Raw genomic sequence first — 13,099 nt, 5'->3', positions numbered from 1 at the left:
TTATTCCGTAATAGAATTACAAAGAAATAGTAGTACCCAATAGAAATGTGAAAGGAAGTAAAAAGACTTTATAAAATGGTTGAAATAATAAGCACAATTAGATGTTTGGATTGTTTATTTGCAGAACTTTGGTTTCTACCAATGAGCATCTCCTGGAAGAATTAGCAGAGACACGTACACGGCACAGGACTGAAGTTGAGCAGCTACACTGGAGTTACAATCAGTTAAAAAAAACAATGGATAAACATCCTCATAGCAACATGGACAACAGCAGGTGTTAGTGACAATCCAAGGAAGTTTATTGTAAATGATTTATAAGAGGTGACACCCTTGAGTTTATCTGACTGTGTGAGCAAACATTTACAACTGCACCATGAGTTGATGTCTTTGATACCTTTTATTTATTCAAAATTGTTTTTCTGTCGTTATGCATATGAATTGTTCAGCAGAGACTTCTCCAGAACAAATCTTCACTTTCTTTTTTACAGAAACATGGATGTGCATGATGGCAATTTAAACCCAGTCAGAAATTTTGGTTGAGCACTTTCAGTCCAGAACTCAGGGCTACCTAAAGCTAAATGTGAGTTCAAATTTAGAACTATTATTTTGAAATCAGGACCTTAAGTGCCAATGGCTGAGTTAGTTCAAAAGGACATAGCTCATATTTTTATATATAAATGTAGTATAACGTAAGTTGAATTATAGCACTGATTTGTACTTATGCGCTGGGTATTGCTGTCCATATTATCAAATGTAATATTAAACATGGTTTAGAAGGGAAACTTTTTAGGGAAATAGAAAATATTCACTGCTTGCTCTTTCAATTCCACTGTGGGTGAGCACCTGTAACAAGAGGTGAAACTTTACAAAGAATGTATCTGTGATAGTCCTTTGGCCTATGTGTGATTGATAGTAACTTTAGTTATTCCATTACAAATAACACTATCAAATATTTTCCCTAAACAGACATCATTGTCTAAGGCTTTTATTTTACTCTCCATAACTTTACTGAGTATGAGCTGTACTCTGGTACTCTTTCACCTACTAGTACACTAAGAGTCACATTCTCTACTGAGATCCGCCCTCTTTGGTCTCTCAGGCAGCACAAAAAGGGCGGATTCTAGCCAGCAGAAAATTTCCCCGTTAAATGTGCATTGAATTCTGCAGAAAAGGACCTGGGGATTCCAGTGGATGAGAAGCTGGATATGAGTCAGCAGTGTGCCCTTGTTGCCAAGAAGGCCAACGGCATATTGGGCTGTATTAGTAGGAGCATTGCCAGCAGATCGAGGGAAGTGATTATTCCCCTCTATTCAACACTGGTGAGGCAACATCTGGAGTATTGTGTCCAGTTTTGGGCCCCCTACTACAGAAAGGATGTGGACAAATTGGAGAGAGTCCAGTGGAGGGCAATGAAAATGATTAGGGGGCTGAGCACATGACTTATGAGGAGAGGCTGAGGGAACTGGGGTTATTTAGTCTGCAGAAGAGAAGAGTGAGGGGGGATTTGATAGCAGCCTTCAACTACCTGAAGGGGGGTTCCAAAGAGGATGGAGCTCGGCTGTTCTCAGTGGTGGCAGATGACAGAACAAGGAGCAATGGTCTCAAGTTGCAGTGGGGGAGGTCGAGGTTGGATATTAGGAAACACTATTTCACTGGAATGGGTTATCTAGGGAGGTGGTGGAATCTCCATCCTTAGAGGTTTTTAAGGGCCAGCTTGACAAAGCCCTGGCTGGGATGATTTAGTTGGGGATTGGTCCTGCTTTGAGCAGGGTGTTGGACTAGATGACCTCCTGAGGTCTCTTCCAACCCTGATATTCTATGAATATCTTGTCTGATTTAAAAAAAATAGCAGTTAATATCTGATGCAGCTTACTCTCTTCTGCAATAAAAATGGATCAGGTATAATCTATTTTTAACTATAGTCTGATCCATAACTTTCTTGAATATTTTTCTCGTAATCTTTTTCTAATAAAAGAAATTCAAATTATTTGATCTCATACTAATTACTCAATTCTGATATACAGTAAATACAAGTCACTTTTACTAACAGCTGTTCTTGAGTGAAGCAATAGTAAAAGTGTATATGTAACTTTAAAAAATGAAGGGTTTTTTGTAGTTGGATTAGTCAAAAGGGTTCTCTTATACTTGAGACTTCCCATAAGTATTATGTAAGAGTGTCAAGTATCAGAGGGGTAGCCGTGTTAGTCTGGATCTGTAAAAAGCAACAGAGGGTCCTGTGGCACCTTTAAGACTAACAGATGTATTGGAGCTTAAACTTTCGTGGGTGAATGCCCACTTCGTCAGACGCTTGCCTGCAGGGGGTTGAACTAGATGACCTCCTGAGGTCCCTTCCACCCCTGATACTCTATTCTATGTGCTTTTCCTTTTTGGAATCTTTCCAATAAACTTAATACATAAACAAACCTCAAAAATATCATACCTATGTACTCATAGCAGTCGCCTGCACGTTCATGGTAACTTAAGCCCTCATTAATCATATTCATCATGTGGGCTGTCACTGGGTTATGACTGGCAAGAATCCTGGCTAGTCTGAATGTGATAAGCAGGGTTGGGTCTGGTTCCTATTTAGATGGAAGCTGTGGAACAAATTCCCATGATGCTGCCTGGATGTAGACAACTAGGCTGTGGGATTGGGTTAATAAAGGAATGAAACTTTGAGCTTTGAACAGAAGCTTGTTTATCTCATTTTATTAAAATTGGACAAATTTAGTCATGGTACAAAACTATTCATTAAAGTGATATTAAACAGCTGTTTTTTTAAAAAAACTTGTTTTTTATTGAGGGGTAGGCGAGAAGCTAAAGTTGCCTACATGCCTATGCTTCAAGAAAGGCTATTGGTGATTCAGAAAGTTGCCCTTTCCCCTTGGCTGGTACTGAACCTCTGTGTTAGCATAGCATTAAGAGTGCCTCGAATGTGAATGAAGCTTTCTTTCCAATATCCTGCCAGCTTACGCTCACTATAGATACCATGGCCCTGTATGCAAGGGTTGAAGGGCTAGCCCCAGCATCCTAGTTAAATCCCAATTTGAATCATTGTCCATCAGGACAATTCCCCCTGCATCTCCATTGGTTACAGGATTCTTCACTTCCTGTTTTAAATTGATGTGTAGGGTTGCTATGTGCTGTCTTTCACCCCCCTAGATCCATTTCAGTGGTGGCTGAAGTGACTCCTGTAAATGATTTGTCTCTCTCACCAACAGAAGTTGGACCAATAAAAGATACTGCCTCACTCACCTTGTCTCTCTAATATACTGGGAGCGACATAGCTACAACAACACAGCATAAATATAAATGATAGTCTTTAGTGATATTCCATAATGCATAGTGCTGTATAAATACATTGTAAATACTAAGATATTGTGCACATAGTGTAAAACCAGCAGATCACTTTTTCCTGGTGCAAATTTCCACCTTAATATTAGCATAATATTTACATCTTAATTGTCAGAGGTAAGGCCAAGGAGCACACTTTTACAAGGGCCAGAGCTCAGTAAGAGTGATGTAAACACATTTGCAAGAAATTAGCCAAACCCTATTTCTAAGCTCCCCGTGATTGTTGCTGTTAGAGGGGAAAAGGGACTTGGGTTTCTAGCTGGGTGGAAAAGATGGTGAATATGAGAAACAGGTAAACAGAAGTCATTTCAATTACTTTAAATAAGGGGGTGGGGAGGAAAGGAAAAGCACAAAAACGAAGTGAAGAGGAGCAAAAGAGAAACTAGGGAAGAAAAGAAGTCTCAATGCCTAGAAATTCCCTGTCGTCTGAGGGTATGTCCTCACAGTATAGTTAGCTCAGGTTCTTAGTCAGGTGTTGCCCCCTCTCAGCTACACGCACATCTCACCTGAGTTTAGTGGTGCTTGCATTCAGGCACAGCTGGGAGCATGGGTTAGAGCTTGCTTTCATTCTGGGTGGTAACCAGCCATCTTTGCTGTGAGCATGCAAACTGACTCACTTCAGCACTGATAGTCCTCCACTGCCTTCCCACAATTCCCTCCATCTGCCCAGAAGGACAACCAAGTTCGCCCATAATTCACTAGGAAAGAATCATAGCACTTACAGCAGCACAAAGAACCATGAGCTATGCCTCCAGAAGCTAGAATGACAAATGGAGAAGTGCAGCACCATTGATGACAGAGTAACTGGGGTATGGCTTTGAATTGTGGCTGCTCGCACCTGGGCTACACTAACTCAGGGCCTCAGACCCAAGTGCTGATCACTTAAGGTACCTGTGTAGTGAAGACATATGTTAATGATATGAAAACAAATAGAAAAATAAGAATCAGCATCTAAGCCAAAATGAGATGTAGCATAAGCACTATTTTCTGCCATCATTTCATGGCTTAGGAAAGGGAATTGCTCCTGTCCATCTCATCTATGTAATTTCTTCAATCCATGGACTGAGTTGGGGAACTAGACCAGGGATATACAACTGGAGAAACAAGAAGCTGCAGCGGAGCTAGTGAGTTAGGCACACTTGCCCAAAGTGTTCCAGCTACAGTAACAGCTAAAACTTTACCTTTGCGTTTGTGCTTGCAGCATCCTTTGATGTTGAATGATTTTTGTATTTGCAATTAGAAAAACAAACAGCCAAAAATGTGCTATCTGCATAATGTATTCTTGAATGCAGAAACTCACGAGCGCAAAGCACATTTATGGCATACGCGTTCACTGAATGGTCAACATGGTCTGGCCAGAGAGGCAGGTGTACTAAGCACCAGCCTACTTTTAAATGATTCTATACAACTCCACCAACAGTTCTAGGCATTCTAAGCTGACTATAAATAAACCAGCAGATGAGATCAAAAGGTGAGTGGGCTCTAGCAAGGGAGCTAGTTTGCTAAATCAGCTTTCAGATAACACACAACAGTTATTATAGGACAAGCACATTTTGGCCCCAAATGCCCTTTGACTAGGAATGGCAGGGTGGACTTCGTTTGGGCTTATTGTGCTATATAAAAATGTCCCACTTATGAAGGTCATTTATCATTGAAATGTTCTCATTTTTCTAAAAGTGATTCTCTATTGCCACATTGCCTTGGATACATAAACAGTACACACCACTTTTGCCTTATCAGTATTTAATTAGCAGAGTCAAACAAATATTTATGTAGTTAGTTGTGAGGGAAATAGTCTGTGCTGGCCAAATTCTGTGTTACGCCTGCACAATCCCACTGAAGTCATAGTGTTTGTAAAGCTGTATAAGAGGGCAGGATCTGGCTTAATGCTTTTGCCACAGCCCCAGGCAGGCTTCCTTTGCTGGCTAACCCCCAGTCTGCTGTGAGGAACCCACCCTCTGGGGTCCCAGGTATTTTAAACCCCTGGAGGCCAGTCATTGTCTCAGTCTTGGGGTCCCAAACCCTCTGTCTAGCACTCCCTCCTGAGAGCTGGAACCTGCCGTTAAGCATATGCTTAAGCGCTTTGCTGAATAGGGATGGATTTAAGAAAATGCTTTAAGTTAAGCACATCTGTGCTTTGGTGAATTGGGGCTGTGGTTACTATGCTGCTATCATAACCACTTAAAAGATGTTTGTCTAGTTTTAGAGCCTTCGGGCTCAGATCATTTCAGTCTCATGAACACATTTCAGCCTTATACACTCTGTACCTCAACCAGATGGGTATGCCATAATGCAGGGGTTCTCAAACTGCAGGGCGGGACCCCCACAGTGGTTGCAATCCCATTGTAATGGGGTCGCCAAGGCTGGCGTTAGACTTGCTGAGGTCCAGAGCCCAAGCCGAAGCCTGAGCCCCACCGCCCAGGGCTAAGGTTATATGCCCCTGCCCATCTTTGCCCTCCCCCCCAACTCAGGGTGGTGGGGCTCAGGCTTTAGTCTCCCCCTCCTGGAGCTGTGTAGTAATTTTTGTTGTCAGAAGGGGGTCATGGTGCAATAAAGTTTGAGAACTGCTGCCATAATGAACTTGAGTTGATTTAGCAGTATCAGGCTAATTAAGGAGTCCATCTCAGGGCTACCCACAGCCCTGGTGCAGTAGGGGAGGAACCAGAACATCATGCACTCTGAAAATGAATTTGGCATATGAACCCTAGAGCACTGGAGCTAGCAGCTGTGGTTTGGCTCAGCCCCCAGCTTGCTCTAAGATGTTCGTGGGGCTGGAGTCAGGGGGATAATCATGGAGCCATAACCAGCTCTCTGACAGATTCCCCCTCTCTGATGCAGCCCACAGAAGCTAGAGCACAGAGAATCTGGCCCAGATAATTTTACATATTTTAATTAAATATTACTATGTCACATACACAGTATACATATCCTGCATGCACATATACATACATGGAATTACACAAATACATAAACACAGCTCCTTGAAATGGGCCACTGAAAATCCCAGGCTTATTCTGTCAAAGGATGGTGCAGGCCATCCTCTTGAAATTCTGTGGGATTTGGACCCTCAGCTCAATTGGGCTCCTTTGAAAACCCTAGCCTTAATTTCTAGATTCCCAGTAAACTAGAGTAGTGGACTGTAAAACACCCTTTCTTTAGAGGTTTTTGAGTTAAAAAAACTGACCTTTCCATCCAAAAAAAAAAAAAAAAAAAACTCCAAAAAGTCATGTTTTATTTGATTTCTGCTGTTCAGGTGACCAACCATACATGTTTAGGGATCACCAACTTCACAAACGACGGAGTTCTTTGGGGCAGTCATGTTGGGTCTGAGGCCTCTATGGAGAGAGAAGGTCATCGGAGGTTTTCAGTTCTACTTATCAGATTTTAGCCAAAGACATTTCCATAGGTGTGTTTATTGAGGAAGTGATTGCAAAAATAACATTCATTCCCATAGTATGTATGGGACAATTCAGTGGTATGTTGCACTATAACATGTTCAATCATAGATTGATATTAGTATTGTGATAAAGTAGGAAAGTACCATGTACAGCTTCCACCATAGTACTTCTACAACTCTTAAACAGCACAACGTTATTGTGATATTATCTGCTAATACTGTTTTAGTGTATGTTCTGATAAAATAGCTTCATTCTATTACTTTTTATCATACAACTGCGAGGCATTGAGGAATATTTATATTTATGGATAAAGGCTCTGTGATTAAGTTAAAAACCTTATTGAGCACAGACTACTTTTTTTGTTTAAAATAAAACTAAATAATGTTGCAATGTTAAAAAGTCATTGAGGGCGAGCAAATGCACCATTGATAGATAGTTACATCTGCCCAATCATCCAACAGGCAAGACAGTTCTTCTTCGAGTGCTTGCTCATATCCATTCCATTAGGTGTGCGCGCGCCGCGTGCACGATCGTTGGAAGATTTTCTACCCTAGCAACACCGGCGGGTCGGCTGTGGAGCCCCCTAGAGTGGCGCCTTCATGGCGCTGAATATATACCCCAGCCGACCCGGCGCCCCCTCAGTTCCTTCTTACCGCCCCTGACGGTCGTTGGAACTGTGGAGCGCGGCGTAGCTGTTCTCCACTCTCCCTAGCTTATCCAGTTATTCACAGTTATAGTTCTAGTTGTTTATAGTATATAGTTGGTTATTCACTTGTTTATAGTTGTTATATAGTTAAAGGGGATTCAGGGGGTTCTCTCCCCCTTTTTCCCCGGCCGCGTGGCCGGGCTCATGCCCAAGGCTCCCGGCTTCAAACAGTGCGCCTCCTGCGCTAAGCCTATGCCAACAAGCGATCCGCACGACTCGTGTTTGAAGTGCCTGGGAGAGTCCCATCAAACAGACAAGTGCAAAATCTGTAAGGCCTTCAAACCGAGGACCAAGAAGGAGCGGGACTTTCGACTCCGGCAACTCCTTATGGAGGCGGCACTTAGCCCAGACGCTCCATCGGCGCGTCAGGCCCCGGCACCTAGCACCTCGGTGCGCAGTGCCCCGGCGGCACCGACCATGCCGACCACGTCGGACAAGCCTCCACGGCACCGGACCCCATCGGCACCGCACTCACAGCAAGTGCCTCGGCGCCGTTCACTATCCCCGGGACATAAAAAATCCCATAAGGCGGGGACCTCAGTGCCGAAGACGCCGGCTCCCCCGGTGCCGGGGGTAGAGCCGCGTCCACCTGTGGAGCACCGAAAACAGGTGCCTCCAGCACCGTCGACTCCGGCTCCGAGGCCGTTGAGTCCGGTGCAGACAGAATCACCACCGAGACTGGCAGTGATACAGTGCCTCCCGTCGACACCGGAGACCTTCGTGACGGCGAGAGAATTGATCGCCCTCACGGAGCCGGCACCGCCCCAACCACCGGCACCGTCGGCACCGTTGACTCGCCCGGTCCAATCTAGGGGAAAACCTGCCTTGATGCGCCCTCCATCGCAAGGGCTGGAACCACGGCACCGGTCCAGGTCCCGAAGCAGGTCCCCACGCCGCTCACAGTCCCGGCGCCGGATATCACCTCGGCACCGGTCGTACTCGCGGCCAAGATCATCGCGGCACCGCTCTACATCTCGGCACCGTTATGATCGTCGGCACCGATCAACGTCGAGACGTAGTTCTCGGCACCGGTACGATCGACGTTCGACGTCGAGAGGCCGCTCCCGGCACCGGGCCTACTCCAGGTCATCGTCTCGATCCAGGTCCGACTCCCGGCACCGGCGAGGTCATCAGCACCAATCGCGATCTCGGCACCGATCGCCGGCACCGCGTAGAGATAGAACATCTCTAGACCGGCACCGTACGGCACCGTATCCCACGGGATTCGTCTCGGCGCAGTCGGCACCGCCATGGCCATCGAGATCGGTGTCTCGCTCCTCTGAGGACTTGTCAAGATCGGCATACCCCCCTCAGGGGCAAACCGGGGAGCAAGATTTAGGCCATTGGCAAGAGGGAGCAGAGGACCCTGACCATGGCCCATCTCACTGGTCGTTCTGGACCCCATGGGCATACCACCAGGCGCAAGGGGCTCCAACAACCTCTCGCTCGGGTCACTCTGATACAAGGGCCCCAGAGTCCACCATCTCTCGCCCTCCTCCAGGGGACATGGAGGCCTCTGTATCTGCACCACCTGACGTCCCGGACCCAAGGGCAGGTGATGCTCCGTCCCAGGAACAGGGAGACCAGGTTCCTCCCCTGGATCCCTTACCACCGGAGGCATCTTCCTCTTCCTCTCCGGATGAGGCAGTGGCGGGCACGTCGTGCACAGGTCCACCCCCAATAGATCTTCGAGCTCATCAGGACCTGTTACGTAGGATGGCCCGTAACATGGACCTACAGACGGAGGAGATAGTGGAGGTGCAGGACCCCATTGTAAATATCCTCGCGGCGGATGTCCCATCAAGAGTGGCGTTGCCCCTGATCCGCACGATCCAGGCGAACGCAACTACGATATGGCAAACCCCTGCCTCTATCCCACCTACAGCGAGAGGGGTGGAAAGAAAGTACTTTGTCCCTTCCAAAGACTACGAGTACTTGTATACCCATCCCCAGCCGTGTTCACTGGTGGTGTCATCAGTGAATGCAAGGGAGCGCCACGGTCAACAAGCTGCAGTGCCCAAATCAAAGGAGGCTAAGCGACTCGATTTGTTTGGCCGTAAAGTTTATTCAGCTGGAGGGCTGCAACTTAGAGCGGCTAACCAGCAGGCGCTCCTGAGCCGCTACAACTTTAATTCCTGGAACTCTATGGGGAAGTTCAAGGAATTGGTTCCCCAAGAGTCCAGGGAAGAGTTTGGGGCCTTGGTTGAGGAGGGTAAGAAGGTGGCTCGGACCTCCTTACAGGCCTCCCTGGACATAGCGGACTCGGCCGCCAGAACCCTGGCCGCAGGTATCGCTATGCGAAGGACCTCCTGGCTCCAAGTTTCGGGTTTGCCCCCTGAATTACAGCAAACCCTACAGGATTTGCCCTTTGAAGGACAGGGGTTGTTCTCGGAGAAGACGGACTCTCGATTGCAGAGCCTCAAGGACTCCAGGACAATCATGCGCTCCCTGGGGATGCATGTTGCGGGTCCCCAGCGCAGACCATTTAGGCCCCAGCCTCAACGTTTTTACCCCCCTCCACCTCGTCAGAGACAGGACCCTGCCCGAAGGCGAGGGCGAGGTGGTAGGAGAAGATGGGCTGGCCCTCAACCCGGTCAGAACCAGGGGCCACCAAGACCACCTTCAGGTCCTAGACAGAACTTTTGAAGGTGCGGTCGAGGACGGCGCCCCAGTCATTCCCCAGGATCCAGACCCCTCCTTTCGGGATCGCCTCTCCCACTTCCACCGTGCTTGGTCCCTTATAACTTCGGACCGTTGGGTCCTCCGCACGGTGGAGAGGGGATACGCTATCCAGTTTTCTTCTATCCCCCCCTCCCACCCCCCTTCCCCGTCCCTCTTCAGGGACCCTTCTCACGAGCAACTTCTTATACAGGAGGTTTCTACGCTCCTTGCCATGGGGGCCATAGAGGAGGTTCCGATAGAGTTAAGGGGCAGGGGATTTTATTCCCGTTACTTTCTGATCCCCAAGTCCAAAGGAGGTCTGCGGCCCATCTTGGACTTGCGCGGACTCAACAAATTCGTAGTAAAGTTGAAGTTCCGCATGGTCTCTTTGGGGGCCATTATCCCTTCCCTCGATCCTGGAGACTGGTTCGCCGCCCTCGACATGAAAGACGCATATTTTCACATCGCAATTTACCCACCTCACAGACGCTTCCTGCGATTCGTGGTAAACACGGTGCACTACCAATTTGCAGTCCTTCCCTTCGGCCTATCCTCGGCCCCAAGGGTGTTCACCAAATGTATGGCTGTCGTGGCAGCGTACCTTCGTCGACAAGGGATACAGGTGTTCCCGTACCTAGACGACTGGCTGGTATGCGGTCGCACCAAGGAGCAAGTTCAAGCTTACGTCCACATAATAGTGCACACATTCAACGAGTTGGGCATCCTCCTCAACAAGGACAAATCCACTCTAGAACCTACCCAGAGAATAGAATTCATCGGCGCAGTTCTAGACTCCAGACGTGCACAAGCCATCCTGCCAGACAACCGCTTTGGCACCATCAAGAACCTCATTCAAGGGCTCAAGGCCTTCCCAACTACCACGGTGAGGTCGTGCCTTACCCTGCTGGGCCACATGGCTTCCTGCACGTACGTAACCAGGTATGCCAGACTTCGGCTTCGCCCACTTCAAACCTGGGTGTCATCAATATACCGTCCACATCGGGACAGCCTGAACATGGTGGTCACGGTCCCGAACTCGGTCCTGACCTCCCTCACCTGGTGGCTAGATCACAATGTGGTCTGCGAGGGGATCCCTTTTCACACCCCACAACCCTCTCTGCACCTGGTCACAGACGCTTCATCTCTGGGTTGGGGCGCCCATCTCAACGAACACCATACCCAGGGCCTGTGGACTGCACCCCAGTTAGCCCTGCACATCAATGTTCGGGAACTGATGGCGGTGCGCCTGGCGTGCCAGGCATTTCTCAATCTCCTACGTGGCCGTTGTGTGTTAGTTCTCATCGACAACACCACGGCCATGTTTTACATCAACAAGCAAGGAGGAGCACGTTCGTCAATTCTATGCCAAGAGGCCATTCGCCTGTGGGACTTCTGCATCGCCCACTCAATTCATCTCACGGCATCGTTCCTCCCTGGAGTCCAGAACACTCTAGCGGACCGACTCAGCAGGTCCTTCCAGACGCACGAGTGGTCTATCCGTCCGGACATCATACATTCCATCTTCCAGAAGTGGGGGTTTCCCCAGATAGACCTGTTTGCATCTCGAGACAACAGGAAGTGCCACGTGTTCTGCTCCCTACAAGGTCGAGCTCCGGGCTCCCTCTCGGATGCGTTTCTCCTTCCCTGGAAAGACCACCTGTTTTATGCCTTCCCTCCGTTTCCTCTGGTCCACAAGGTACTGCTCAAATTGCGCAGAGACCAGGCACAGGTAATTCTGATCGCTCCAGCGTGGCCGAGACAACATTGGTACACCACACTGTTGGAACTCTCGGTTCAGACTCCGATCCCGCTTCCGTTATGTCCGGATCTCATCTCTCAGGACCACGGCCGGTTGCGTCACCCCGACCTGCAATCACTCCACCTCACGGCGTGGCTGCTCCATGGCTCACCCAGGCAGAGCAGCAATGCTCGCTCTCTGTCCAACAGATTCTGCTGAGCAGTAGGAAGCCCTCAACACGCACCACGTACCTGGCCAAGTGGAAGCGGTTCTCCTGTTGGTGCGAACAACGAGCCACGTCCCCGTTGCAGGCACCCATTCCTCTCATTTTGGAATATCTCCTCTCCCTAAAACAGCAGGGGTTGGCGATATCTTCAATTAGAGTTCACCTGGCCGCTATATCGGCCTTTCACCCAGGGGAACTCGCGTCCTCGGTATTCTCTAACCCGATGGTCGTTAGATTCCTCAAGGGCTTAGACCAGATGTACCCACAACAACGTCAGCCCGTCCCGACGTGGGACCTCAACCTGGTTCTCTCCAAGCTCACAGGTCCTCCATTCGAGCCACTGGCCACCTGTTCACTTCTGTACCTATCCTGGAAGACAGCCTTCCTCGTAGCCATCACCTCAGCAAGGCGTGTTTCTGAACTCCGGGCGCTTACATCTGAGCCCCCTTACACAGTTTTTCACAAGGATAAAGTGCAGCTTCGTCCACATCCTGCCTTTCTCCCTAAGGTGGTTTCTCCTTTTCATATCAACCAGGATATATTTCTCCCGGTCTTTCATCCTAAACCACATGCCACTCGCCAGGATCAACGTTTGCATTCCCTGGACGTACGCAGGGCCCTGGCCTTCTATATTGGCCGCACAAAGCACTTTAGAAAGACGACGCAACTCTTCGTTGCAGTGGCCGACCGAATGAAAGGCTCACCGGTCTCCTCACAACGCCTATCCTCCTGGATTATGTCTTGCATTCGGACTTGCTATGACCTGGCAGGTGTCTCAGCACTGCACCTCACCGCTCACTCCACGAGGGCCCAAGCTTCCTCGACTGCTTTCCTGGCACATGTTCCGATCCAGGACATTTGTAGAGCGGCGGTTTGGTCATCAGTCCACACATTTACAGCTCACTATGCACTAGTGCAGCAGTCCAGAGACGATGCTGCTTTCGGATCAGCGGTTTTGCACACAGCAATGTCTCACTCCGACCCCACCACCTAAGTTGGGCTTGGGAGTCACCTAA

The 13,099-nt window shown here is 48.5% G+C and overlaps 1 protein-coding gene across 1 annotated transcript in view; it reads left to right on the top strand.

Annotated features, from left to right (window-relative positions):
- The window catches only part of CEP72 (centrosomal protein 72), a 54,025-nt gene extending 46,823 nt beyond the window's left edge, over window positions 1–7,202 (top strand). The window contains exon 14 of the mRNA XM_054020935.1: window positions 125–7,202. Within this exon, the coding sequence (XP_053876910.1) occupies window positions 125–281 (157 nt within the window). The 3' untranslated portion in view covers window positions 282–7,202. The remainder of the gene's footprint in view (window positions 1–124) is intronic.
- Window positions 7,203–13,099: the final 5,897 nt, after the last annotated feature.

This window comes from Malaclemys terrapin, chromosome 2 (genome assembly GCF_027887155.1).
Source record: "Malaclemys terrapin pileata isolate rMalTer1 chromosome 2, rMalTer1.hap1, whole genome shotgun sequence".
NCBI lineage: Eukaryota > Metazoa > Chordata > Testudines > Emydidae > Malaclemys > Malaclemys terrapin.
The sequence above is the reverse complement of the archived record's forward strand: the minus strand, read 5'-3'. Positions and strand labels throughout refer to the sequence as shown.